The sequence below is a fragment of the Pongo pygmaeus genome, chromosome 11 (assembly GCF_028885625.2).
Source record: "Pongo pygmaeus isolate AG05252 chromosome 11, NHGRI_mPonPyg2-v2.0_pri, whole genome shotgun sequence".
Lineage (NCBI taxonomy): Eukaryota > Metazoa > Chordata > Mammalia > Primates > Hominidae > Pongo > Pongo pygmaeus.
The window spans coordinates 25,602,866-25,629,093 of NC_072384.2; the positions used below are offsets into that span (position 1 = coordinate 25,602,866).

The 26,228-nt window shown below is 42.8% G+C and overlaps 1 protein-coding gene across 12 annotated transcripts in view; it reads right to left on the reverse strand.

Moving 5' to 3' along the window:
* The window catches only part of CFAP221 (cilia and flagella associated protein 221), a 114,413-nt gene extending 90,421 nt beyond the window's left edge, over positions 1-23,992 (reverse strand). For 5 of the 12 annotated variants that reach the window (XR_008501143.2, XM_054478757.2, XM_054478761.2 and 2 more), the window contains exons 1-6: positions 23,896-23,992; positions 22,125-22,310; positions 19,233-19,333; positions 7,286-7,372; positions 7,038-7,136; positions 4,947-5,047 (exon numbers count right to left, since the gene is read on the reverse strand). Coding sequence is in view for 10 of the 12 variants with exons in the window: in XM_054478757.2 (XP_054334732.1) it covers positions 4,947-5,047; positions 7,038-7,136; positions 7,286-7,372; positions 19,233-19,333; positions 22,125-22,263 (527 nt within the window). In the remaining 2 variants the exon portion in view is untranslated. Of the gene's footprint in view, positions 1-2,707; positions 2,725-4,946; positions 5,048-7,037; positions 7,137-7,285; positions 7,373-19,232; positions 19,334-22,124; positions 22,311-22,387; positions 23,356-23,646 lie in introns of those variants that run through there. The other 7 variants (XM_054478760.1, XM_054478763.1, XM_054478758.1 and 4 more) reach the window with 6 other exon arrangements.
* Positions 23,993-26,228: the final 2,236 nt, after the last annotated feature.

Here is a 26,228-nt window from a genome sequence, read left to right on the forward strand (position 1 = left end):
CTCTGCATGCATGGCGCAGGGAGAGATGGGAAATCTCTGTACATTCCTTTCAATTTTGCTATGAATTAAAAACTGCTATAAGAATATAAAGTCTTCAAAAATCTCCAGGCCCTATTATGGTAAGATAAATAGTCATAAAAATGGCTAAGATGGTAAATTTTATGCTACATATATTTTGATACAATACAATAAAAATAAAATCTAAAACTTAGTAGGAAAAAAAAAAACCCTGCAAGCACAGTCAGAGGTCCCATCTCTGAAAGACACCATGACAAGTAGATGGTTAAGCCAAAAGAGGCACCGACCCAGGAGTTGCCTCTGAGTAGGGTGTGCAGGTTGGAAAGACTGGTAAGGTAGGGCTCAGAAGCCTCCAGGTAGCTGGGACATGTGCCAAGAGGCAGCACTCAGAGGTGCACATTTCTAGGCCCATAATCCAATGACAAGCTGTCCCTGTAGAAAGGAATGGAGCCATGTTGAGGGTGCTCATGTCTGTAGGGGCTGGGGGGTGCTCATGCTAAGGCAGAGAAGGAACAAAGCTGGACCGCAGTCAGCACAGAGTAGGATGGCTTGATGGGTCTCACAGGAAACAAAGTGCTGTGACACGAACAAAAATGAGAGTGGCAAGCTTGGAGACCACAGGCGAGATTGGCATTTAAGGTGATAGCTTCTCATGCATCAGAGGCGGTGGCTGGGAGCAAGTCCACCCTTGCAGGAGGAGTATTTTATCATTGGCAATATTCAGAATTGTTAGTGCATGGTAATATGCAAAAGCTGACTCATTTTTAGTAGACTTGATTGTTTTAAAATTTTCTACAGATGATGATTCCTGGAACACCCCCTCTTCTTTTCTACTCCACACCCTACTTTTGCTGGCTCATTTCTAGTCAAATTTCCAAACTCAGCTCAGGCATGTTCTCCTCCTGCAAGTGTTGCCTGAGCTCCTCGGATCCTACCTGCCCCCAACTCACCTCAACCAAGCCAGGTCATCCCTTCTCAGCATACACTGAATTAGGAATGGAAACTGTCTATCTAATCATGGTACCAGGTCTTGATCATCTCTGCATCCTCAGAACCTAACACAGTGCCTGGCACGTGGCAGGCATTCAATAAAGGTTTGTTAACTGACTGACTGAATGAATACTGAATAAAGAGCCCACCCAAATGATACCTTCAACCCCAGGGTAGCCCAGGATTAACAGAAAACACTTTAGCTGAAAACATTTTCCAGTAGTCACCCCCTGTCCTGCTACCACACATTTTGGATTGAAGGTAGCATAGGACAGTTTGAGTAGTTAAAAGTTGATTATAAACCATTACGTTAAGGGCATGAAATCTTGGAAGGCTATGCCTGCTGCAAGAATGTCTGGAGGAAAACAGCAGCATGCTTATCTTTTGAAAGGTTTTTTTAAAATATCACATCATTATATACAATAACACAGTTAAATAAACTGTTTAGCTGAAATTTTCATTCTGGTTACAAATGAAGGGTGTTATATACAAAGTAGCTTGGGAACAGCCTCTAGGGAGGTTAGTAGATTTTCATTTTAAGAGCCCAAGGATGATGTCTGCATTATTAGGCATATTATTTTCACCAGTTTTATAAATCATTGTTCTCAACTCATAAGCCTGGCTTATGATCCAAACAAAAAGTAATTTATGGAGGGGAAAAAAGAAGAAAATAAAAAAGAATTAATGAACTAGGGAGTTAGTTGTTTTCTGCCACTTCAACTTTGATAAAAATTGCTGTATTTGCCCACTCAAAGGAAATATCTGTTCTCAAAAAGGATTCACCTTTTTAAACTCTTGGGGTCCCTGTACAGACCATTTAATACTGAGGAGGAGTGAGTGAACACAGGAAGGGTTGGTGAGCGGGAAGGAGGAGGTACCGTGGTGGAGTTCTTGCAGAATTTTTTGGGAAAAATAAATAGAGAATGGAAGAGCACGGGGCTAAGAATGTAAAAGTCACCAAAAATGCAGAAGTCTGATAATTCCCATTGTTAGCAACAATGTAGGAGAAACAGAAATCCTCACACACTGCAGGTGGGTGTGTAGAGGCCTACAACCATTTTAGAAAACAGACAGTCATTACATAGTAACCCAAACTGTGCTGTGACCTGCAATTCCCCATTTAGGTATATACCCTGGAGAAGCTCTAGAACATGTGTCCAGGAGCCATGTACTTTACAAGGATATATACCAGCAATGTTCAGCATAGCAAAAACAAAACAAAACAAAATAGTGGGAACTACTCATCAGTCCATCAGCAGTAGAGTGGATAAAAAACTGTGGTGAATTCATACAGTGGACAGTATATAGCAGTGAGCTACAACTGTGTATAATAATGTGGCTGAACCACAAAAACATAATGTTGAATGAAAAACGCAGGTTACAAAAGAACTTACACAGTAGGATTCCATTTATGTAAAGATAAAAAACTGGCAAAGCTAAACAATGTATGATTTAGGGGTGCATGTGTATGCATCAAAACTACTAAAGTAAACCCAGGGAATGGTTATTACAAGATTCAGAAGAGTGATTGCAAAGGTAATGGTCATATTTCATGCCTTAAAACCAGTATTCATTGTTATTATTATTATTTAAACTGTGCAAATTATTATAGATTCTTTTATATGTATTATTTATTTTACAATTTTTAAAGAGCTTTTTAAAAACAAAAGTAAGCAGAGAGAGTGAGGGAGAAGCTTACTGTCTCACTCTGGAGCGGGCAGAGAAGAGGGCCATACATCAGCTGAACCAAGGAAATTGTTCCAGATCTAAACTTTGGAGTTCCACTCAAGGACAGCAGGTTGTACTGAAAAAGAAGGGCCTCAAAGCTCATATGCACGGTCCATAAGCCTCCACCATCACTAAAAGGGTTCTGTGGCTGCAATTTCTAACTTGATCCACCCGGTCATCAGCAGCTTACAGTCCCCTGCTCAGTGCTGCCTGCAGGCTCTTTAGGCCTTGCTTTCCCCTCCATAAGCCTGCTGAAGCCCACAGTCTTTATCCACCTGCTAGCCCTATATCTAGAGGGATCTAGCATTTACCAGATACTGAGTGGATTAAAATCTCCCAGTGGCCATTCATCACCTGCAAGATGGAGTCCATGCTCTTCGCTGCCATCACGCCTTTGCAGAGGCTCTTTCTCTGCCTGCGGTGCCATCCTCTTGTCCCCAGCCCATGGCATCCTTGGAGGATAACCCAGCTGTCACCTCCTGTATGAGTTGTACTTAGCAACTGGAGTGAGTAATTGATGACATGGTCCTATCCCCATTAGACTCTGAGGCCTCCAGAACTGGAGCCTTTATTTAGTCTTCTTTTCACCATGAGTGATATTCAAAATATCAACCCATCAGCACTTCACAGACAGCAATCAATCAGAGAGAATACTGTATAAAGCTGGAGCCAGGTCCTGCAGATGTCCTCCTCCACTCCTAAATTGCTAGGTATTAACCCTTTAGTTGCTGAATCAATGGGGAGGAAGCAGGTGGGGGCAGGGGAGGGTCCAGGTGGGGTGGAGGGATAGGGGACTCAGGACAGTATATATTTTCCAACCAGTACAGAAGTATTTAAATATTTTAACAACTGGCATGGCCATTATACACTCGGCCCTCTGCATTTGAGGGTTCCATATCCATGGATTTAACCAACCACAGATCAAAAATATATGAAAAAGCAATGGATGGCTATCTCTGTACTGAACATGTATAGACTTTTTTCCTTGTCATTATTCCCTAAACTATACAGTATGACAACTATTTACATAGTGTTTACATTGTATTAGCATTATAAGTAATCTAGAGATGATTTGAAGTATACAGGAGAATGTGCATAGGTTATATGTAAATACTATGCCATTTTATTTTTTAGAGACAGGATCTCACTCTGTCGCCCAGGCTGGAGTGTAGTGGTGTGATCACAGCCCATTGCAGCCTCAAACTCCTGGGCTCTAGTAATCCTCCTGCCTCAGCCTCCCAAGTAGCTGGGACTACAGGCACACACCACCATACCTGGCTAACTTCTAAATTTTTATTTTGTAGAGATGGGGTCTTTTTTGTTGTTCAGGCTGGTCTCAAAGTCCTGGGCTCAAGCCATCCTCTGCCTCGGCCTCCTACAGTGTTGGGATTACAAGTGTGAGCCACCAAGCCCACTCTATGCCATTTGACATAAGGGACTAGAGCATCCATGGACCCTGTGGGGGGTCCTGGAACCAATCAATCCTCTATGGATATTGAAGGGCAACTATATATCAATATCTAACAGCTCAATATCCATCTAGGGACAGACAGCACTATGCCTGGTAGTAGACATTTAGTATTTACTGAAAGAACAAGACATTCCTTAAATTACATTGGAATCATTCACCATTTTCCCAAAAAAAGGAGAGAATCTGAGCATTGGCTCCTATAGTGAGATTCTGTTGTCTTTGCCTTCGTCTCAAAAACAGATTGGTTAATGGATGGGTATATGAGGTTTGATAAGCCTCAGTCTTGGGGTTTTGCTTGAATGCCCCCAACCCCTCCACCCTCTCCAATCACCTCATCCCCAGGCTAATGTCTGGAGCTACTGGAGGCTGTCTTGCCCCCATGAAGGGGACCTGTTGAGAATGAAGCGCAAGACAGTGGAACTAAGATATGGGGAGGGTCAGGCTCCTGCAACCGGATTTAAATCCCTAGATCCAGAGGCACCTGAAGATCCACCCGGACTGCATCTTTCAGTTAATTGACCCAATAAATTCCCTTTCTTGCTTATGATCTTTTGACGCATGTTTGGTCTTTGTTTTTGCTTGTTTTTTTTTTTTTTTTTTGCCTTTTACAATGACATGTCCAGTCTATTTCAGGTGGAAGGATGAACTTCCATTAGGAAAAACAGAAGTCTAAGGTTTTGTATGAGTATCTCTTAGTTTTTCACATCCTATACATTTTGTTGACATTTTGGTAACTCACCTTTCACCAAGTAGAACATTTGACAGATTTATAAATGAAGGAAAGTCTAGTGAGTTCATGACTGGATAGGCATGAATAGGAACAAGCAAAGTGTCATCTCCCTAAAATCAACCAGAAAAAGTCAAGTTTAACATTCTGAAGACTACAACTTTTAGACAAACTTGTAGATGCTTTATTTCTTATCTTGTTTTCATCATTAAAAAATATTTCCTTAAGAAACTTCGGCACTTAACTACAACATTAGACGTACTGAGTTTTCTTAGCCATAAACAAAGCGTAGAAAATTTTAAGTACTCTTTATCGAAATGATGTTCGCTATTATCCAAGGAAGCTAAAGATAATGACGCCTCACAGAGATATGAAGACAGTAATCTATCTGCCTCTATTTCAGAAAATTATAAAGAAACACAATCTTCAGTGGCCCAAGAAAAAGAGAAACCAGCACAGAATCATCTGATCCAGACAGCACAGAAGAGAAAAGAATGTATTGGCAAGAGGGCACAGAAACCTGCTTCTTGTCTCATATGACTTTAACCTGCAGAAGGACTTTTAGCCTCTCCAGGCATAGTTTCTTTCTTTGCAAAATGGAGATAATCACATCTTTCCTTGAAGGCATTTTTAAGAATTAAAGCAGATGATGGCATTAAAATGTCAAAAGTATTGCATAAAAGTGAGGTATTATTATTAGCATTATTTGGTAGTAACAGGAAATGTGTCCTGGCATTTTATACAATGCCTGTTCTAGGGATTCTTCTTCTGTTCAGCACAGAATATTCCATCTGAAAGCAATATTCTGGTTTTGTTTTTAGTTTTTTTATTTTTTTTTGAGATGGAGTCTCACTTCGTTGCCTAGGCTGGAGTGCAGTGGTGCAATCTTGGCTCACCGCAACCTCCACCTCCTGGGTTCAAGTGATTCTCCTGCCTCAGCATTCCAAGTAGCTGGGACTACAGGTGCATGCCACTAGGCCTGGCTAATTTTTTGTATTTTTAGTAGAGATAGGGTTTCACCATGTTGGCCAGGCCGGTCTCGAACTCCTGACCTCAGGTGATCCACCCTCCTCGGCCTCCCAAAGTGCAAAGATTACACACATGAGCCACCGCGCCTGGCCATTTTTATTTTTTTTAAATTGAAACTCCAAAAAAATAATAATGGTCTACCACATTCTTAAGGAAATGTGCGTCTTTATCTAAAATACTATTGTGGGTATGTTGGGTCTAAGGTTCTTTCCCTCCCCCTATGGAAATGCATCTCTAATATGACGAAGTGAGTCACAGACAACACTATCAATTTATAAAAGTTAACTTTGCAAATTTTTATAACTTTTTTGGAAAGAAAAAGTGAAATGCTTTCAAAGCAAGTCACCTTATTGTACAGATTGCAGGAAATTTGGTTGAAAAGAAAAAAAGTAGAAACTCATTTGTTACTAATGTATACTCTTGGTTTTGAAACATCAATAATTTAGCTAACCTAAGGGCTTCTCAAGCTGAAGACTGGGGTCTGGACTATAGAGCAAAGGGAGGGGCAGAGGGGACAGTTATAAGGGAAGGAATGACAGCAGTTCTGGCTGGAGGCCAAAGGATGAATTAGGTGACCTAGGAAAGGCTCAGAAGAACTCAAAACAGTTCCCACCTCCCGGAACCACCTCCATCCCCTGCACCAGGGCTGCCTCTGCAGACATTCCCAGGCATAGGCAAGTGGCTGGTGTTTATAATCATAACTTGGATGGTTGTTAATTTTTCAACCTAGCATTTAAGGGAGTATGTTGAAGTTATTTGAAAAGGCTTCGGCAACTGCCAGCACCACATGATAGATGAAGCTTTAGGCACAGGGCAGTGGGAAGCCTGCAGCAAACCACGTCTCCTGACTCTGTCCAGGTCCTCTGCAGCCTAACACTTTCCCATCTTGGGCCATGTCACTGGGCAACAAGCTTTGCATGCCAGTCACACTGGTGACCTGGGGAACACCCAGTACTGGGCCAAGAAAGCTCTTAGTGGTCATTCCACCTCTCTTTCTGCCACCCTTGAGAATGTAAGTTTTAACCCACCATCAAAAAAAAAAAAAAAAAAAAAAAGCAATTTTAAGAGACCCACCTTACAGTGAATACGGATGCAGTCATAATAGTATCGCCACTCATCTGGAGAAAACGTAACCGTGACCGTGAGGGACAAGCCAGGGACCAGGTGGTGTTCCTGGAAGACAGGTGGGATCTTGTCGGGACAAGGCCCGGACTGCACAGAGAGCAGCACTGGGGGTGACAACACACCACACACCCACCCCACACAGGCCTGAGATGCAGACAACCACACCGTGGGAGAACAGGTAAACCAATGACGCTTACCTTTCTTACATAATTGATCTCAAAGTATTTGGTTTGTGGGGGTAAAATATGAACACTTGTGTCTTCATTGGAAACATTGACCAGATGCTGGGAGAGAAAAAGAAGTATTTAGAGGAAATACACGGCTTTATTTATTTGCATATTCACCTCATTTATGTAGACTTCATCTGTTCCTAAAAGAATTTGAGGAGATATCCTGTATTTTTTAACTTTTCAAAATATTTGAAATACATCATACACCATTTAAAGAATAATAAACATAACATACACCATTTCAAGAATTATAAAACGTGCCCCATGTCCCCACTTTCCCCCTTAGGAACAATACCTGCAGTACCCTCCCACCCCAGCCTGAGACTTAGCATCCTGTAGAGCCCCCTCCCCACAGTCCTGAATGTTACTGCAAGTGCTTTTTGTTTAATTCAATTTAGTCCTGTGATTCAATCGAGCTAAGTCAGGCACCAATTCCTAAAGGTTCTCTAATTACATGCCACTGGTTTAGGGGCCCAGAGGACACTGAGACCATCAGAAAGTCAGGAAAAAGAATGTGACTAAGACAGCCTCCAATCCACGCCTGAGCTGATGAAAAGGAAGTCGAGGGTGGGAATTCTCTGACAGTGACAGGAGAAGGCCATCCCTGTGAGGCAGGATCATCTGGTGGATACGTCAGCTGGGTCTCTGAGGAAAGAGGTGTTTTTCCTTCCTTTGTTTGAAAGGGACACAAGAACTTTGAATTCTGGGGATCTGGGCTTTGCCTGGGCCAGGGGAAGGTTAAGAGACCTTTGGTTTCTGAAATCGAGGCCAGAGGCTGGGCCTGTCCCAGGGGCTTGGAAGGCCCATTGCTTGAGGCCTGACATTCTTCAATGCCCTAAATTAGACTTTAGACATTCTCTCCTGATGAGGGTACACTGTGTTTGCCTGTGTTTTTTTTGTTGTTGTTGTTGGTTGTTTTTTATTTTTGAGACAGGGTCTTTCTGTGTTGCTCGGGCTGCAGTGCAGTGGCACAATCATAGCTCACTGAAGCCTCGAACTCCCGGGTTCAAGCAAACCTCCTGCCTTTGCTCCTGAGTAGCTGGGATTACAGGCATGCACCACCATGCCCAACTAATTTTTATTTTTTATTTTTTGTAGAGATGGGGTCTCATTATGTTGTCCAGGCTGGTCTCAAACTCCTGGGCTCAAGGGATCTTCTCACGTTGGCCTCTGAAAGTGCTGGGATTACAGGTATAAGCCACTGTGTCTGGTCATGCATGTGTTTAAAAAATTCTTATTTGTTACATGTGAACATTCTTAAAGCACTACAATTTTTGTGACCCTGTTTTGGTGTATCTTCCCTTCCTTATAAAACTTGTTAAAAGCCCAAACAAAAAGTTTCCTAGGTCTCTCTTGGCCTCCAAGGGGCCCTGCTCATGGGCAGTCCTGGTGAAGGGATGAGTTCCCAGGGGACAGACCCATGAGAGCAGCCCTTTTGAGAGAGACTGGGAGGAGAGGTGTGCTGAGTCCATCACACTCAGAGCCCTGGGGTGACAGGACCTGCCAGAGGATGGAGAGGGGCCACTCAGCCCCAGGCCTGGAATTTTAACAAAGAGCTCTGTCCCCATGCTTCTCATTGAGGGAGGGCTGTGAAGTCCTCAAGCTGGAGTCCAGGAAGAGCTGGAAGCAGAAGTGGTTCTATCATCTGTTATTACTTAAAAATAATTCAGTAAGAACACTGCAACAAACAAGGGTGCATAAGCTGGTTTTAATATGTACCCTGGGAGTGGTTAAGCCTAGAGGAAATCAGCAATCTGCACTCTAGGGGTGCTTTTTTTTTTTTTTTTTTTTTGAGACGGAGTCTTGCTCTGTTGCCCAGGCTGGAGTGCAGTGGTGTGATCTTGGCTCACTGCAGCCTCTGCCTCCCAGGTTGAAGTGATTCTCCTGCCTCAGCTTCCTGAGTAGCTGGGATTACAGGTGCATGCCACCAGGCCCGGCTAACTTTTGTATTTTTAGTAGAGACAGACGGGGTTTTACCATGTTGGTCAGGCTGGTCTTGAACTCCTGACCTCATGATCCATCCACCTCGGACTCCCAAAGTGCTGGGATTACAGGCGTGAGCCACCGTGCCTGGCTTCTAGGAGTTCTATGTGAGCACTGAAGGATCCTAACCCAGCATCTACACTCCAGGGGCAGCCACCAGAGTGTTTCAATTATGCCACCTAAGTCCATTCTGGAGAGTCTTCTATAGCAGCAGAAAGGATATTCAGAATCTATGGATTAACTAGAAATATTATCCAGGCATTTCCACTCTCAAACAAAAGGGGTATGAGAATCTGGTGAGCGCAAAAGACCAATATCCTTCAGAATGACATTCAAGGGCCCCAGACTCCCTTAGTCCCCCATGCTCTGCACTTTACTAAAGTATTCAGTCAGCCAGTTGTCATATGTGCTGCCATCAAAGCCTCCCCACTAGGAACTACAGCTGGGACTTCATGAGAATATAAACACCATGATCGTTTTGCCTGCTTGGTAGCAAGTGTTCATATGTGTTGCAGAGTGTCTTCTCAGACCTGTTTGCTGCAGCAGACCACCTGTAGCAAGGCTGCTGAGGAGTGGACCTATGACTCCCACATGCTGTTAGGGTCAGATTCTCAATATCTGCCTGACAATTAGAAATAAGCTCACTGGCTTAGGTCAGTTTCCAACAAGCGACATTATGGGCAGAAGACCAGAGCAGAGATCTGTCCTCAAAGCTGCTGGATTGGCTCCATTTTTCCAGTATTTCTGAATGGTCCCAAGGAAGGCAGGAACCTAAACTCCCAAGACTGGAGATCCAGCCAGCACCTATGGACAAATAAAGAGACCTGACCTTTCCTCCAACCTGAGTGTGTCAGAGCAAATCCAAATCTACCCACTACCCATTTGAACATGAAGGGGGCATGCTAGAACTCATGACATAATATCTATATTGTCAAGTGAGTAAAAAATTTGCAATAGGAGGGCCAGGCACAGTGGCTCACACCTGTAATCCCAGCACTTTGGGAGTTCGAGGCAGGTGGATCACCTGAGGTCAGGAGTCTGAGACCAGTCTGGCCAACATGGTGAAACCCCATCTCTACTAATAATACAAAAATAGCTGGGCATGGTGGTGGGAGCCTGTAATCCCAGCTACTTGGGAGGCTGAGGCAGGAGAATCGCTTGAACCGGGAGGTGGAGGTTGCAGTGAGCTGAGATCGCGCCATTGCACTCCAGCCTGGGTGACAAGAGCGAAACTCTGTCTCAAAAAAAAAAAAAAAAAAAAAAAAAAAAAATTTAGCAATAAGAAAATACTAGATGATTTTCTTGAAGAATAAAACAACATAGATCCAATTTGTGATAATAAAAGATACATTATTTGACTATAGTTTCCCATGTCCACCTTTAAAAGATTCTTGAACTGGAATTGTTCATTTAGATCAACAGAGAAATAAGAAACAACATACTCAAACAAAAGTGTAGATATTTAGTTAATAGGAGCTCAGAAACAGGAAGAAAATGTTCAGCTTCTGCTTAAGATCTGAAGTGAAATGGAGACTAGTGGAGACTGAAGGCCTGGATAGCTGGGTGCAGTGGCTCACGCCTGTAATCCCAGCTACTTGGGAGGCAGAGGTGGGAGGATTGCTGGAGCCCAGGAGTTTGAGGCAGCAGTGAGCTGTGATCCACGTGGCAGATGGCAGAGCAGGCAGTCAGCAGACATAGTGAGGATGCGGGCAGGGATATTTCAACCAAATAATGCCTAAGACAATTCCAGGGGACTTCGTGCCAATAAGTTTTTTCAATGAACTTAAAACAACAACAAAACATGACAAATTATAGCAAAAATGAACAGCTTATTTTCTACACTTTAGAAAACAAAGTCAATATCCAAAAGACTGATTTCCAAAATAGGAAGATTTTATTAATTTTGCAGTTCTCAATTTTTGGTTGCAAGTACTCATTACTTCCCATAATCATCCATGTTCTTTGTCCTATCAAAGATTTGTCTGAGCCCAGGAAGACTGCAGAGGCCATTTTGTGCAATGTCCTTATTTAATGAAGACACAGTGACCTGGTACTGTCCATGCTACAGGGTGAGTGCAAGACGTGGGCCTAGAACCTGGTCTCCAGCTCTGGGCTAGGGCTCTTTCCACTACACCCTACCGTCCCATGGCTCAGCACATCTCAGTGCCCAGCCTGCATTTCCTATCTTTCTTTTTATACTTTATCAGCAGATCAGTTTTATTTTTAGATCGTTATAAATAATATCCCTTCAGGGATAAAATGGCAGTCCTGCCTTTCCATTTATAACTAAAACTGGGGAAAATAATAATCATTCAAAGGAAAAACAAACCTTGGGAAAATCAATAAAGTGCTTAGAAAGTGTATGTTAAATTAATATGAAGAGTTTATTTGAAAACATAACAAAACACAAGTAATCCAGCATTACCCTTAGGCAAGATAAAATTGCCTAAAATCCTACCCTGTGTTTCAATTTTTGGTCAGTAGACCTCCTAGTCCCTCCGGGATCTCTGTTCCCCTGGGAGCTGACCTTCTGCTGGCCCGGGGGTCCCTGTTTCCTTGGTGCTGTCTCCACAGGGCACCATATTTACTCCAAAGTGAAATTCAGCCCCTTCTAGAGTTTTTCAGAACCGCTTCCCACTCCACAAAAACCATCAACCACACATCAAATAGTCATAAGTTTAACAGCCATTACTCAGGATTTATAGGAATTTCCCCAAGAGGGCTCACAGCTCTCTTCACCCCCAGTCCCATAATGCTTCAGGCTCCCTTCTGTGTCTCCTCAGGAGAGTCTATTGTCCTCCTTCTAGAGGGAGCGGCAGAACCTGCCCTCCAGTGAAGTCTTGGCTTGGAGTGGGTCCCGACCCTTCAAACACAACCTTCAAACACAACACTTTGACCTGCAAGTTCAGTGGCACAGCTTCTCAAAGAAGGTTCATACTTTTTTTTTTTCTTTTATTATTATTATTATTATTATTATTATTATACTTTAGGTTTTATGGTACATGTGCGCAATGTGCAGGTAAGTTACATATGTATACATGTGCCATGCTGGTGCGCTGCACCCACCAACTTGTCATCTAGCATTAGGTATATCTCCCAATGCTATCCCTCCCCCCTCCCCCCACCCCACAACAGTCCCCGAAGTGTGATGTTCCCCTTCCTGTGTCCATGTGTTCTCATTGTTCAATTCCCACCTATGAGTGAGAATATGCGGTGTTTGGTTTTTTGTTCTTGCGATAGTTTACTGAGAATGATTTCCAATTTCATCCATGTCCCTACAAAGGACGTGAACTCATCATTTTTTATGGCTGCATAGTATTCCATGGTGTATATGTGCCACATTTTCTTAATCCAGTCTATCATTGTTGGACATTTGGGTTGGTTCCAAGTCTTTGCTATTGTGAATAATGCGGCAATAAACATACGTGTGCATGTGTCTGGATACAAAATCAATGTGCAAAAATCACAAGCATTCTTATACATCAATAACAGACAAACAGAGAGCCAAATCATGAGTGAATTCCCATTCACAATTGCTTCAAAGAGAATAAAATACCTAGGAATCCAACTTACAAGGGATGTGAAAGACCTCTTCAAGGAGAACTACAAACCACTGCTCAAGGAAATAAAAGAGAATACAAACAAATGGAAGAACATTCCATGCTCATGGGTAGGAAGAATCAATATCATGAAAATGGCCATCCTTCCCAAGGTAATTTACAGATTCAATGCCATCCCCATCAAGCTACCAAAGACTTTCTTCACAGAATTGGAAAAAACTACTTTAAAGTTCATATGGAACCAAAAAAGAGCCCGCATCGCCAAGTCAATCCTAAGCCAAAAGAACAAAGCTGGAGGCATCACACTACCTGACTTCAAACTATACTACAAGGCTACAGTAACCAAAACAGCATGGTACTGGTACCAAAACAGAGATATAGATCAATGGAACAGAACAGAGCCGTCAGAAATAATGCCACATATCTACAAGTATCTGATCTTTGACAAACCTGACAAAAACAAGAAATGGGGAAAGGATTCCCTATTTAATAAATGGTGCTGGGAAAACTGGCTAGCCATATGTAGAAAGCTGAAACTGGATCCCTTCCTTACACCTTATACAAAAATCAATTCAAGATGGATTAAAGACTTAAATGTTAGACCTAAAACCATAAAAACCCTAGAAGAAAACCTAGGTATTACCATTCAGGACATAGGCATGGGCAAGGACTTCATGTCTAAAACACCAAAAGCAATGGCAACAGAAGCCAAAATTGACAAATGGGATCTAATTAAACTAAAGAGCTTCTGCACAGCAAAGGAAACTACCATCAGAGTGAACAGGCAACCTACAAAATGGGAGAACATTTTCGCAACCTACTCATCTGACAAAGGGTTAATATCCAGAATCTACAATGAACTCCAACAAATTTACAAGAAAAAAACAAACAACCCCATCAAAAAGTGGGCGAAGGACATGAACAGACACTTCTCAAAAGAAGACATTTATGCAGCCAAAAAACACATGAAAAAATGCTCACCATCACTGGCCATCAGAGAAATGCAAATCAAAACCACAATGAGATACCATCTCACACCAGTTAGAATGGCAATCATTAAAAAGTCAGGAAACAACAGGTGCTGGAGAGGATGTGGAGAAATAGGAACACTTTTACACTGTTGGTGGGACTATAAACTAGTTCAACCCTTGTGGAAGTCAGTGTGGCGATTCCTCAGGGATCTAGAACTAGAAATTCCATTCGACCCAGCCATCCCATTACTGGGTATATACCCAAAGGACTATAAAAAAAAGAAGGTTCATACTTAACATGAGGGATCTGGGGACAAATTCAAGCAGCCTTATAAGTTCTTTAAAGCGTTTTATTTTAAAATGCATCTTGGTCATGCATTTGCTCTAAAATTTTGCTCTATATTGCATTTCTCCAAAATGTAAGAGTAAAACCGACGCTCTAGAAAGATGTACTAGGTTTATACTGTGGTTTCAATTCCCCCATCCCCACACACTGAGAAGCCAATGGGATTCATGGCCCTGATTTTGAGATGCAAGATCTTCAGGGTCTCTAAGGCTGTAATAGAATAGGTCTCTAATGTAAACTGATGTAAAAACAAATATTATTTGACAAAGCCAGAAGAAACTGTTCATTTATTTAAGAAAAGACTTTTTAGGCTAACAATTTTGTTTTGGGCTGGCAACAGCAACACTGGTTGTCTTGAAGGAAAATTGATGGATTATTTACTTAATTTCCAGGACCAAATCACTCCACAAAGGTAAAAACAAATTTAAGGGGTGTTGGTTTTGAGAAAACCAGGGACCATTATCTCAAATTTTAAAGTAAATTGAAACACTGATTTCAATATGAATGCAAGCAAAATGTTTCAGATCCTTTAGCCAGATCTGGATTGATCTGAAATGTTAATGAACAATTTATTTGTGGTTTTAAATACACATTCAGTCATTCCATTCTTGGGCAATTTGCATAGTTTGCTGTAGCAAAACCAAGATAAAAGCAGTTGTTGGATTTTCCACCTTGTTTGGCAAGAATTTCAAGGTAATTGCCTTAAGCTTCCGCTTCACTTTGCCATGGAAACTGGGGGCTGGCTCTCCCAAGATTTCCGAGAATGTTATTAAGATGAAATCACTTTACTTTTATCTATTTCTGTTTGATTTAATGTCTGATCGAAGCAATATGACCACCTAGACTTTACATTGTATTTACTTGGAATTAATGAGCCTCTGCCACTCTTCTAATAACCTCACAACTCATAATAAAGTGAGTTCCACATCCTTCACTCACTAGGGCTTGTTGGGTGCCTTCTGCATGTCAGGCACTGCACAAGGTGCTGGGGAAGCAGCAATTGAAAGACAGACATGGTCTCCGTTCTGCAGCAGAATGACGCCAAGCTGGGGCTTCATATCTTTTTCAATAACTAAACCATACTCCCTTGCTCCCCACAAATTCTCAGTGGGGGTGAAATCACCCACAAGGGAAGGAAGTGAAAATTGATTCTTGGGAGGACAAAGGAATCTTAGACATTGCGATGGCTACAACCTTTCAAAGCTCAATCCTACCTGACGAAATCTTATTCCTTAGTATTTAGTTTCTCTCATTCATGTCTCCCTAAGGGATGCTAATGAAAGAAAAGGTTGAGAACCACATTATCCTCTAAAATTCCACTAAGTTGATCTTCCTCAAATGCATCATAACGCTGCTCAAAAATACTTTCTTAACTTCCTGCTGCTTTCTGAATCACATGCACACTCCTTATGTTGATATTCTTGTCCCAAGCCACATGTCCCACCTTCTCCATTACCCGCTCCAAAGCCCTACCATCCAGGCAAACCAGCCTCCAAATACGCCATTTGTTGGCTCAACTCAAGCCCCTGCATGTCTTTCTCTGGGCCCCGAATGCCTTCTCCCCACTTCCGACTTGGCTTTTGGGCTATCTCCAATGGCCTCTCTTCCACACGCCTCTAACACCCTCCTACAGAGGTGAAACAGTGCCTTTTCTCCACAGAACATTTTCTTTGGACTTCCTCATGCCACCTTGCTTGCCTGGTCTCGTGTTTGAGTTATTTGGTGGTTTTGAAACACTTTCTGCTACTTGGAAAACTCCTTGATTTTATTTATCTTAGCATTTCCCATAATGCTTCAATACTTTGTTTGGCATGTAATAGGGACTCTCACCAACTGTGTGTGAAATTTAACAGAAGAAAATCCTTAACTCTATTAGAAACAAGGTAACATCAACCAGACAGTACAACTTCGTTAGAGATAACAAAATAATACGCAATTTCTTATTTATTTATTTCTTTAATAAGAAATAAATAGTAAAGTGTAAAATATGATTAAAATTATGAGAAGGCTAAAATATTTTTAAGTTTAGTAACATTATTGGAATCACTAACATTATACTAAGCAAAAAAAAAAAAAAAAGGCCAGTTTTAAAAGCTATGTTGTGACCCAAAAGTGTTACGTTGTTAATTTTTTTGGTATAGCAACTTTTTAACTTACCAGTTCATTATTAACTCTAATAGTTGCCATCATTTAAAAAATGTCAATATTTCTTGAAACTACAGGACTCTTAGCAAGCTAATTATGACTATGTAATTCTGAGGAAAGTCTATTTTAAGGAAGGTGAGCCCTCCTCTTCTGAACTCACACAGGTGGAAAATATCCTAGGGCTAGTGACAAAAGTTATAAAACATTTATTATAAAAAAGAATTGTGACTTAATATTCTTAAGGTTGCAATATTCCCCAAATTGATCTATAGATTCAATGCAATTCCCATCAAAATCCCAAAAGTATTCTTGCAGAAATTGAAAAGCTGATCCTAAAATTCATTTGGATTGCAAGGAACCCAGAATAGCCAACATGGTCTTGAAAAAGAACAAAACTGGAGAACTCGCACTTCCTGATTTCAAAATTTACCACAAACTACAGTAATTAAGGGTGGTACTTCCATAAGTGTAGGCATACAGATCAATGGAGTAGAACCGAGGGTTCAGAAATAAACCCTTACATTTACAGTAAATTGATTTTCAGCAAGAGGGCCAAGACCATTCAATGGGGAAAGAACAGTCCTTTCAACAAATAATGGTAGAACATGCAAAAGATTGAAGTTGAACCCCTACCTCACACAATACATAAAAATTAACTTAAAATAAACTATAGGTTTAAATATGAAAGCTAAAACTATAAAACTCTTAGAAGAAAACACAGGAGTAAGTCTTTATGACTTTGTTAACTGTTTCTTTAATACCCTAAATTTGTGATATGGCAGCCACAGGAATCTAACAAACCATATAACCCAATAACGCTCCTCCTATGTATATCTCCAAGAGAACGGTAAATATGTCCACAAAAGCAAGCCCATGAATGTTCATAGCAGCATCATTCATGATAGCCCCAATGTGGAAACAACCCAACATCCACCAGCTGATAAGTGGATAAACCAAATGTGATCTATCCACACAATGGAATGCTGTTCAGCCATAAAACGGGATAAAGTACTGCTACATGCTATGACTTGGATAAGCCTGGAAAACACTATGCTAAGTGAAATAAGTCAGTCACAAGAGACCAGGTATGGTATGATTGTGTTCATATGAAATGTCCAGGAAGAGGCAAATCTATAGACAGAAACTGGACGAGTGATTGCCTAGGGTGGGAGTGGGATGGGAACAGGGGATGAGTGACTGAAAGTGGGTGTGGGGTTTCTTCTTCAAGTGATAAAAATGTTCTCAACTTAAGATTGTGGCAATGGTTGCACAACTCTGAGAATATACTAAAAATTATTGAATTGTATACATACTGTAAACGGGCAAATTTATGGTAATAAATGATCGCTCAATAAAGCAGTAAGAAAAGAAAGAAAGCATAAGGAGCAAGTAATAAAATTTTATCTTAGCCTTTGGCATATATTTCATTTATAAACAATTAGTAATTATGAATCATAATTATTTTAGATCTATCCTACCACAGCATAGACAGCAAACCTTATAACCAGGAACAGTAGGCTTCAAAATGAATCATTAACTTTGGTCTTTGGTGCTGTGTTGTAAGAAATGTGACCTTGGAGGTTGATGGGTGAAGTTCCTAATAACAGTTTCAAATCCTAACCCTTTTCCTAAGAGGAAATACTTGGCACCTAACAGGTTCCCCTCCTCATCTATTCTTGCTACTCACTTCATTGTATAAGGATTCATGGAAACCGTGTTCTCCTCTGTTCTTTGGGGTCTTCCTGACAGAAATTTCCTTCCTGATAGCTTTACTATTTGTCAGTTTCCTCCAGTGTTTTGCCTCACTCTAAACAATTGAACGTGATAGTTAGAACTTTCTTAAAATGATCTACCTTAAGATACGGCTTCTAAGAATGCTGTACATCTAAAAGTAGTCTTGTGGTGGCTGGAGACAGGGCCAGAGGAGGGACATCACACACAAAGGCAGAGTCTCAGAGGGTGCATGTGAAAAGAACCCACCTCTGCCCCTCCCCAACAACACATGGGGCCAGTTTGGCCTGGATCTAGGGCCGAACTAGAGTAGTTCTGAGAAGTCCTGCCAGGCATGACTAGGGGATCATGGTGAAGTCACTGAGGTTGTTCAGGTCCATTTATGCACAGGATGCTTAGGTGGGACCCTGAAGTAAGGCAGAGCCCACCCTAGTCAACATCCAGGTCAATGAAGGGGACCCAGGAAGGGCTGGGCCTCAGTGTGGCTCTGTGCTAAACAGCAGTTACTATAGGCTTTGGCTACTTTGCAGTCCAGCCCTTCAGCTGTCTCTTCAGGAGCTGTCTCTTCAGTGGGGCTGACCCCTGCCTCCCTGGACCTAGACAGATTCTCTCTGGCCAGAGTGACTGATTAGGCATGGGCATCTGACCCAAGCAGGTAAAAGGAAGCCCTGGCTGGAGCTTCGTAGGAAAGGGACACCCCTCTTCCTCGTGCTACAGGCCTGGAGCAAGAGTGATCTGGAGAAAGGCAGCCCAGGAGCCAAATTCCGCCTCTGACACTTAGCGGCTCTGTGTCCTTGAATAAATTATTTAACCTTTTGGAATCTCTGTTTCCTCATCTATATGTATAATGAGAGGAATAATGCAGCCTCCATAGAGCTAGCATAAGGATTAAATTAAATCATGTAAATCATGAAGCACAGCACCTGGCCCCTATGAGTCACTCTGCAATGACACCTATCTGGAAAGAGTGCAAGGGGAGCCTTTGGCAGGAGGAAAGTAACTTGTCCAAGACATTGATGCAACCTTAAAGTTTCTCATCATAGAAGTACCTTTCTGGCCCAATTTACTCTTGCACTATGGCTGATTATGCTGTGCTTTAGATAAGTGAATAATATAAATTCAGAACATTTTTGTCACTTCATTATGATGATTAATTATCCCATTTAAAAAGTACCTACCAGAATCTGTTGGTGGTGTTTTTCTACTTGATAGCCTCCAAAATGTATTATGCCAGGTCTTGCCTGTATGACCTTATTGTTCACAAGTTTTGCATAAACCTCTATAAAAACAATGTAGATAAGCACATCATGAGACATCAAAGAAAATATTAAATAAAAGTTGATCCTTATTAACATAGCTTTCTTTAATTTAGGGCATTTTAAGCATATGAAAGTTGCAGGCATTGGATCCAGCTGTCAACAAGATTAATTATCTGTTCTAAATAAACTGAACTCCTTCTCCCTCTCTATTTTTAAACATCACTTGGGAGATACTATCATTACAATACAAAGTCAGGTAGATTGTCTGTTACCTAGTAAAAGAATTAGCTCTTCACACATTTTGTACACATCTTTGTCATAAATCACCAGCTCATAAAGAGCACATGGCCTGTCTTTGCTCTGCCTAGCACTGAGATTACTTATTACATAATACCCAGCTCAAAGTATCCAAACACCACACACTTAATTTTATTACTATGTATTTAACTTTTATTATTTGATTTCCTCTGATTAGAATTACAATGTGATGTAGAGTAATATTAAAACTTAAAGCTCTGAAAAGTTATCACTCGGAACTGTAAGTCTCAAACTGCTTTTGGTGTCATGTGAATGTCCCTTTTAAATGGCTGAGCTCACAAAAGTGTCCAGGTCTACGAAAATTTTCCCAGCTCTTTATTTAGGCAGGAGCAGATGTGTGGAGAAGGTGCTGAGAACCCACTCTATGTAAGTGCTTTGTGCCAGGCAGCGCTATGCATACATTTGTTTATAATCCTCACTCCAGCCCTTTGAGGTAGGTATTATTTCTACTTTACAGATGAAGGAGGTAAGACTTAACAAGGTTAAGAAACTTGCCCACAGCTGGTAATCAAAAATCAAAGCTAGGCATGGTGGCTCACACCTGTAATCCCAGCATGGGAGGCTGAGACAGGAGGATTGCTTGAACCCAGGAGTTCGAGACCAGCCTGGGCAACACGGTGAGACTATATCTCTACAAAAAATTTTAAAATTAGCTGGGTGTGGTAGTGTGCACTTGTGATCCCAGCTACATGGGGGGCTGAGGTGTGAGGATCGCTTGAGCCCAGAAGATCAAGGCTGCAGTGAGCTGTGATTGTACCACTGCTCTCCAGCCTGGACAACAGAACAACACCCTGTCTCAAAAAAACAAAAAACAAACAAACAAACAAAACCAAGTCCAGGTCTGTCTGATTCCAACCAGTAATCTGCCTTCCTCATGAATGTGCTGTCCACCTTTTTACAAATGATAATACTTGACTTTGACTGCATCCAAATCTTGTGAGACACAGACACCCTCACCCCATCCCTTTGATCATCATCATTCTAGGACACATCTGAAGTGGGTGTGAAACATTTGGTGTTTTTTTCTTCTCACCAAGTGAGCTGTCACTGTCATCCACTTGGGCCAAACTGAACAGCTAGAATGCGTTAAGGCTGGTGTGGTAGGGGAAATGATGATCTCTGTAGGTTACCATTTGGTCATTTTTAAGCCCTGAAATTACCATATTCTGTAATTTTTAAATTTATTTAATTTTTATTGATTGATTATCTTTTTTTGAGAGGGAGGGAGTCTCACTCTGTTGCCCAGACTGGAGTGCAGTGGCGCCATCTTGGCTCACTGCAACCTCTGCCTCCTGGGTTCAAGTGATTGTCCTGCCTCAGCCTCCCAAGTATCTGAGATTACAGGTGCCTGCCACCACACCTAGCTAATTTCTGTATTTTAGTAGAGTTGGGGTTTCACCATGTTGTTCAGGTTGGTCTCAAACTCCTGACCTCAAATGATCCGACCGCCTTGGCCTCCCAAAGTGCTGGGATTATAGGAGTGAGCCACCGCACCCGGCCTATTCTATGATTTTTTTAATGTTGAAAGATTTTATTTTAGATCCACGAAGTAGATATAAAACTGGCATTTTTCTTCTAATGCCCAGAAATGGTCAAGTATATAAATTTTCACTTGACAAGTTCTACAGTGACAAAAGAAGCATATCCAAATACAATATTATGTCCTCACATTTGAGATGGGCTTGAAGGGTAACCAAGCATGTTAAGAGCTAGACCCAGGGCTCTGGTGGCTGAACACCAGCTCTCCGCTTACCAGGTGTGCCATGTTGGGGAACTCATGCGGTCTCTTTGAGTTTCACCTTCTCCAAGAGTAAAATGTAAATAGATCCTACCTCATGATGTATTGTTGTGTGGATTGAATGGGAAAAATGTAGGCAAAATGATTATCCTTTTCCATAATAGCTATAGGATTTCCCAGGCTTTCCAGGCTACAGGATACGTACATGAAAAGGCAAAAAGGTCTAAAATGCCTGTGGTCCGAAGGACAGGAAGGAACCTCATGTAGCCAGAGCTAAAAATGAGTGGGGCATGGCGATGGGGATGGTGCTGGGTGGATAGGTTCAGATCAGACAGTGAAGGGGGCCAAGCAAAGGAATTGTGACTTTATTCTGTATGCAAGGGGGACTGTTGGGAGTTTCAGCAGATTAGGGATAAGAGCCAGCCAGGATTTTAGAAAGCAAACTGACAGGAGGAGAGTGGTGGGGGAGGAGTCCCAGCAGCCTGCTGAACATGAGAAACAAGATGGGGGAGCAGATAGGAAAGACATTAGAAGAAGTGGTAGCAACAGAACTTGATTAATTTACATACCCCACAAAAATCTATCAGTTAAGCAGATGGATCTAAATAGAACTACTGTTCTTAGTAATAAAAATTAGTATAAGCCTATAAAATGATATAGATAAATCAGCACTAAAAGTCCCATTATGCTTTCTGGACTTTGGCTCGCCTGGGAAGATGTGAGTTGTAAAGCAAATCTGTCTTCTAGCCACTTACTTGATTCTAGGAGGTGATTAGGTACTTCTTTTCTTTTCTTCGGCTCCTCCACTAGGTTCTTCAAGAGGTGGGGTGATGCATTATTAAAGGGTTCTTTAGCATTCTTTAGTCCTCTGCTGGGGGTTTTCACCACTGCCATTTTATCATGAAAAATGGAGTCTTCTTTTTAGAGCCAAAGGTCATGTCCTGGGGAGGAAAGAGCAGCAGTATAATCATCCATGAGAAACCATGCACATTTTTTTCTCTTTCTTTGATAAATGTACCTCGTCTCTGTGTGGTTCACTGCGGTTCATGCCCTCCCGGGCTCTCCTCTCTGCGGGCCACTCCATTCCCACACATGGCTGTCCCATTAATCTTCTTACATAACCCATCACAACCCAATGTTATGCCATTGCTCCAAACCCTTCTGTGGTCCTTGATTCTCCCCAGGAGCTTTTCCTGAAATGTACTTCTGAGGCGCTTCTTGAGCTCATTGCAGGGGCCCGAGAAGGGAAAAACAAAGGCTCTCAGTCAAACAAGTTTGGAAAGTATTGATGTAAACAGTTAAATAAGATTTCCAAATAAGACTCTTCTTTCAGAGATTTCTCCAAATGAGTTTCTTAGAGTATGTGACTATGGAAGCCTTTAACATTTGGAGGCACTGTTCACAGGACACTGGCATTTCAGAGTCACCCTCCTCCATCCCTCTGCTAACAGGGCGATGAGGAGGGGGTGATGAGGAGGGGGTGATGAGGAGGTGGTGAAACTTACGGCCAGCCAGGTGCCAGACATGGGGGCATTCCAGCTCTGTGGATCTCGGTTCATGTCGAACCCTGTGTCCGACTTGCCTTCCCTTAACACACTCATTTTAAGTTCCACTTTCTTCATGAAGTTCACAGTGATCCCAACACACTTTAACATTCTCTAGCAATCACTGTTTCTATTACTCATTTGGTGTTAATAGTTTATAGCCCTGTAACAACATTTTACAAATCTCACATTCCCTTATATTTTGCACTACTAAATCTCTTAACTTGGGGCCCTTGTGCAGGCCATGGGGCTGGTCGGTGAAGCCTCTGAAATGTAATGTTAATTAATGTGGATCTTTATGTGTTTTCTCGGTTTTGTTTTTTCTGGAGAAGACCCATAGCTTCAGACGCCCGAGACGGACAACATCAAGCGACACGCAGTGAATCTATGAAGGGAGGCGCTTAACAATAACTTTCAGAAAGAAGTTTTCCCCTCCCCTCCCCTCTTCTCCCCTCCCCTCGCACCACCTCTCATAGCATGGCTGAAGGCTGCATGGCCCCCTCCTCACCTGCTTCCCTTCCCTCCAGCCCTTCAACGCCAGCCCTAGGATCAGCCTGCAGCCCGTCTCCTCCCGAAGCCTCACATCCCCTGTGCTTCAGGCAGGCCCAGGAGCCAGGCGGTCTCCACGCCGCCCACACGCCGGCTCGCCCACCGCCCCGGTAGGCCTGGCTCCGGGTCTCACCGCCGCACCCTCGTTCCCTCGCCCCATCCTCTACCGGGCAGGCCCTCTCACCCCGGCCAAGCGCCTCCTCCCCTCCGCGACCTTTCATTCCACTCCTGCTAAGGGTCAGGGTCGCCCCAGGCCCGCGCACCGGTCCCCCCACCATCCTCATGTCACCCTCTGGGCCCGACTCTCCTCGGACCCAAGCCGCAGCCGACTTGCGGCTGGACACCACCCGGGGCTCGGTCGCCTCAGCAGCTAGGCTGCGGCGCCCCAGCGGCCGACCCTGGGCCACCCGGCCCCAGGTCCCTGGCGGCTCACCCTGGAGGTGGTTCCCGGGCCGGATTCGGCCGGCGCCGGCGCCCGCTCGGAGCGTCGCCATGACGACGCGGACGCGCTCCCAGGGCAGGCGGCCGGGCGCGACCAAACGCCCCAGGGCGGGGGAGCCGGGCTGCTGCGGGCCAGGACCGGAGGCGGCGGGTGATTCCTGGGAGCTCGGAGCAGTTTTCCGGGCCTGGTCAAGAATAGACACCGCGACTTATGGCATGGGATACGAATGGATTCCCGAGGGGACATGAGAAAGTTGGAAACACCACACACTGGAACCCTTCAAGAGCGGAGCGCGGGAGAGAAGACGGACGGGGCGGAGCCTCCCGAGCCAGTGGGCGGGGCTTCACCTGACAGGCCTCTCTCATGACGCCCACTTTCTTGTAGTTTCTTTTACATTTTCTGTTACGGTAAATTTCAAACATACACAAAGGCAGACCGAATGGTAAAATAGATCTTCAACACCCAGCTGCAACGATGATCAAATCCTAGCCAATCCTGTTTCATCCGTATCTTTCCCTGACTCCTTGTATTATTTTGAAGAAAATCCCAGATATTTCATCCATAAATATTTCAAAATATACCTCCAAAAGATAAGGATTCTTAAAAAAAACCACAATGCCTTAAAAATTATAATTTATTAACATCTTCAAATTATCTCATGTCATATTTATTTTTAGAGTTTGAATCAGAATTCAAATACAATTTGCAAATTGGAATAGATTGATGTGTCTTTTAGGTCTCTTTTCATCAACAGATTCCTCTTTCATCTCTTTTTTAGTTGTTGCAATTTATTCATTGAAGAAACCGTTTCTGTCCTTGATTGATATTTAGGGGTTGTAAACATGAAACCGCGCCCGCTCCTCTGACCTCCTGCCCTGTCCATTCCACCCTGCTCATCCATGAATATTTTTTTTTTTAAAGACAGCTCAAGCTTCTCTTTTCCCAGGAACTGTCCTTGTCTCACTCCCTCCTTGTATGGCTTTGATACTTGCTTGATGGTACTTACGGCTTCATGTTGACGAGAGGCTATAGTAAGAGTCCAGTGAGGGTACCTGTTTTGCCTACATTGCCAATTGTGCTGGATGCGTATATTCCCTCCCTGCTCTTTCCCAATGGGAAATGTTCATTTTTTCCATCTTCCCATTCTCCAATTCCTCTCAGTCCCCTACCATTATTACTTACGAAAAATCTCCCCATCTTTCAAGGCTAGCTCTAGATAAGGTCTCCTGTCCTCCCCACCCTCCTCCTAACCCACCAGTCCGGAAAGACTCTTTCCCTCCTCTGGGCTTCCATAACTCTTTGTTCCGCCATCTTTATATTGCACCCAACATGATTCATGTCTGTGACTTAAACTGCAGAATTCTTAGGGGAGGGAACTGTACCTTGTTTTAGGATCTCCCAGAGCCCTGGATACAGTCTTTTTTTTTTTTTTTCTTGAGACAGAGTTTTGCTCTTGTTGCGCAGGCTGGAATGAAATGGCCCAATCTCGGCTCACGGCAACCTCTGCCTCCCGGGTTCAAGCGACTCTCTTGCCTCAGCCTCCCGGGTAGCTGGATTATAGGCGCCCGCCACCACGCCCAGCTAATTGTTTGCATTTTTAGTAGAGACGGGGTTTCGCCATGTTGGCCAGGCTGGTCTCAAACTCCTGACCTCAGGTGATCCACCTGCCTCGGCCTCCCAAAGTGCTGGGATTACAGGCGTGAGCCACGGTGCCCGGCCACCTTGACACAGTTCTTTGTCCATATTGATTACTCAGTAACTGTTGGCCAAGGGGGTGAAACGATTCATTTGTTTATAGAGTAGGTTGCTTTAGTTCTTTCTGTTTTGTTGGTACAAAGCTGTAGATTTCAGAACAGGTACTATGCTTCCCACAGTCCCAGACCTCTCCATCCAGCGCAAATCATGAGATATTTGTTTTCATATACTTCTTGATTTTTAATTTTTTATAGGGGTGGGGGTCTTGCTGTGTTACCAAGGCTTGGTTTGAAATCCTGGCCTCAAGCAATTTTTCTGCCTTAGACTCCATATGCCTTTTAATGGATATTGGGTAACACTTTTTAATTTGTACTTAACTTTTTTAAGAAAAATCACCAAAGTTCCTATTATATATATGGATAACCCGTAGGTCTCTATATAAGCAGTAAACCCATTTGAATTTTATAGTGTAGTGGACACTGCTGGTTGCCTCCTTCCACTTTCTTTCTAATGGAACCACAGCTTTCCTCAAGTTTCTCCCCAGTCCCCAATTCTAGCAGTAGACCCTGATTAGTCTAGGCCAGGCCAGGCGTGGTGGCTCATGCCTGTAATACCCAGCACTTTGGGAT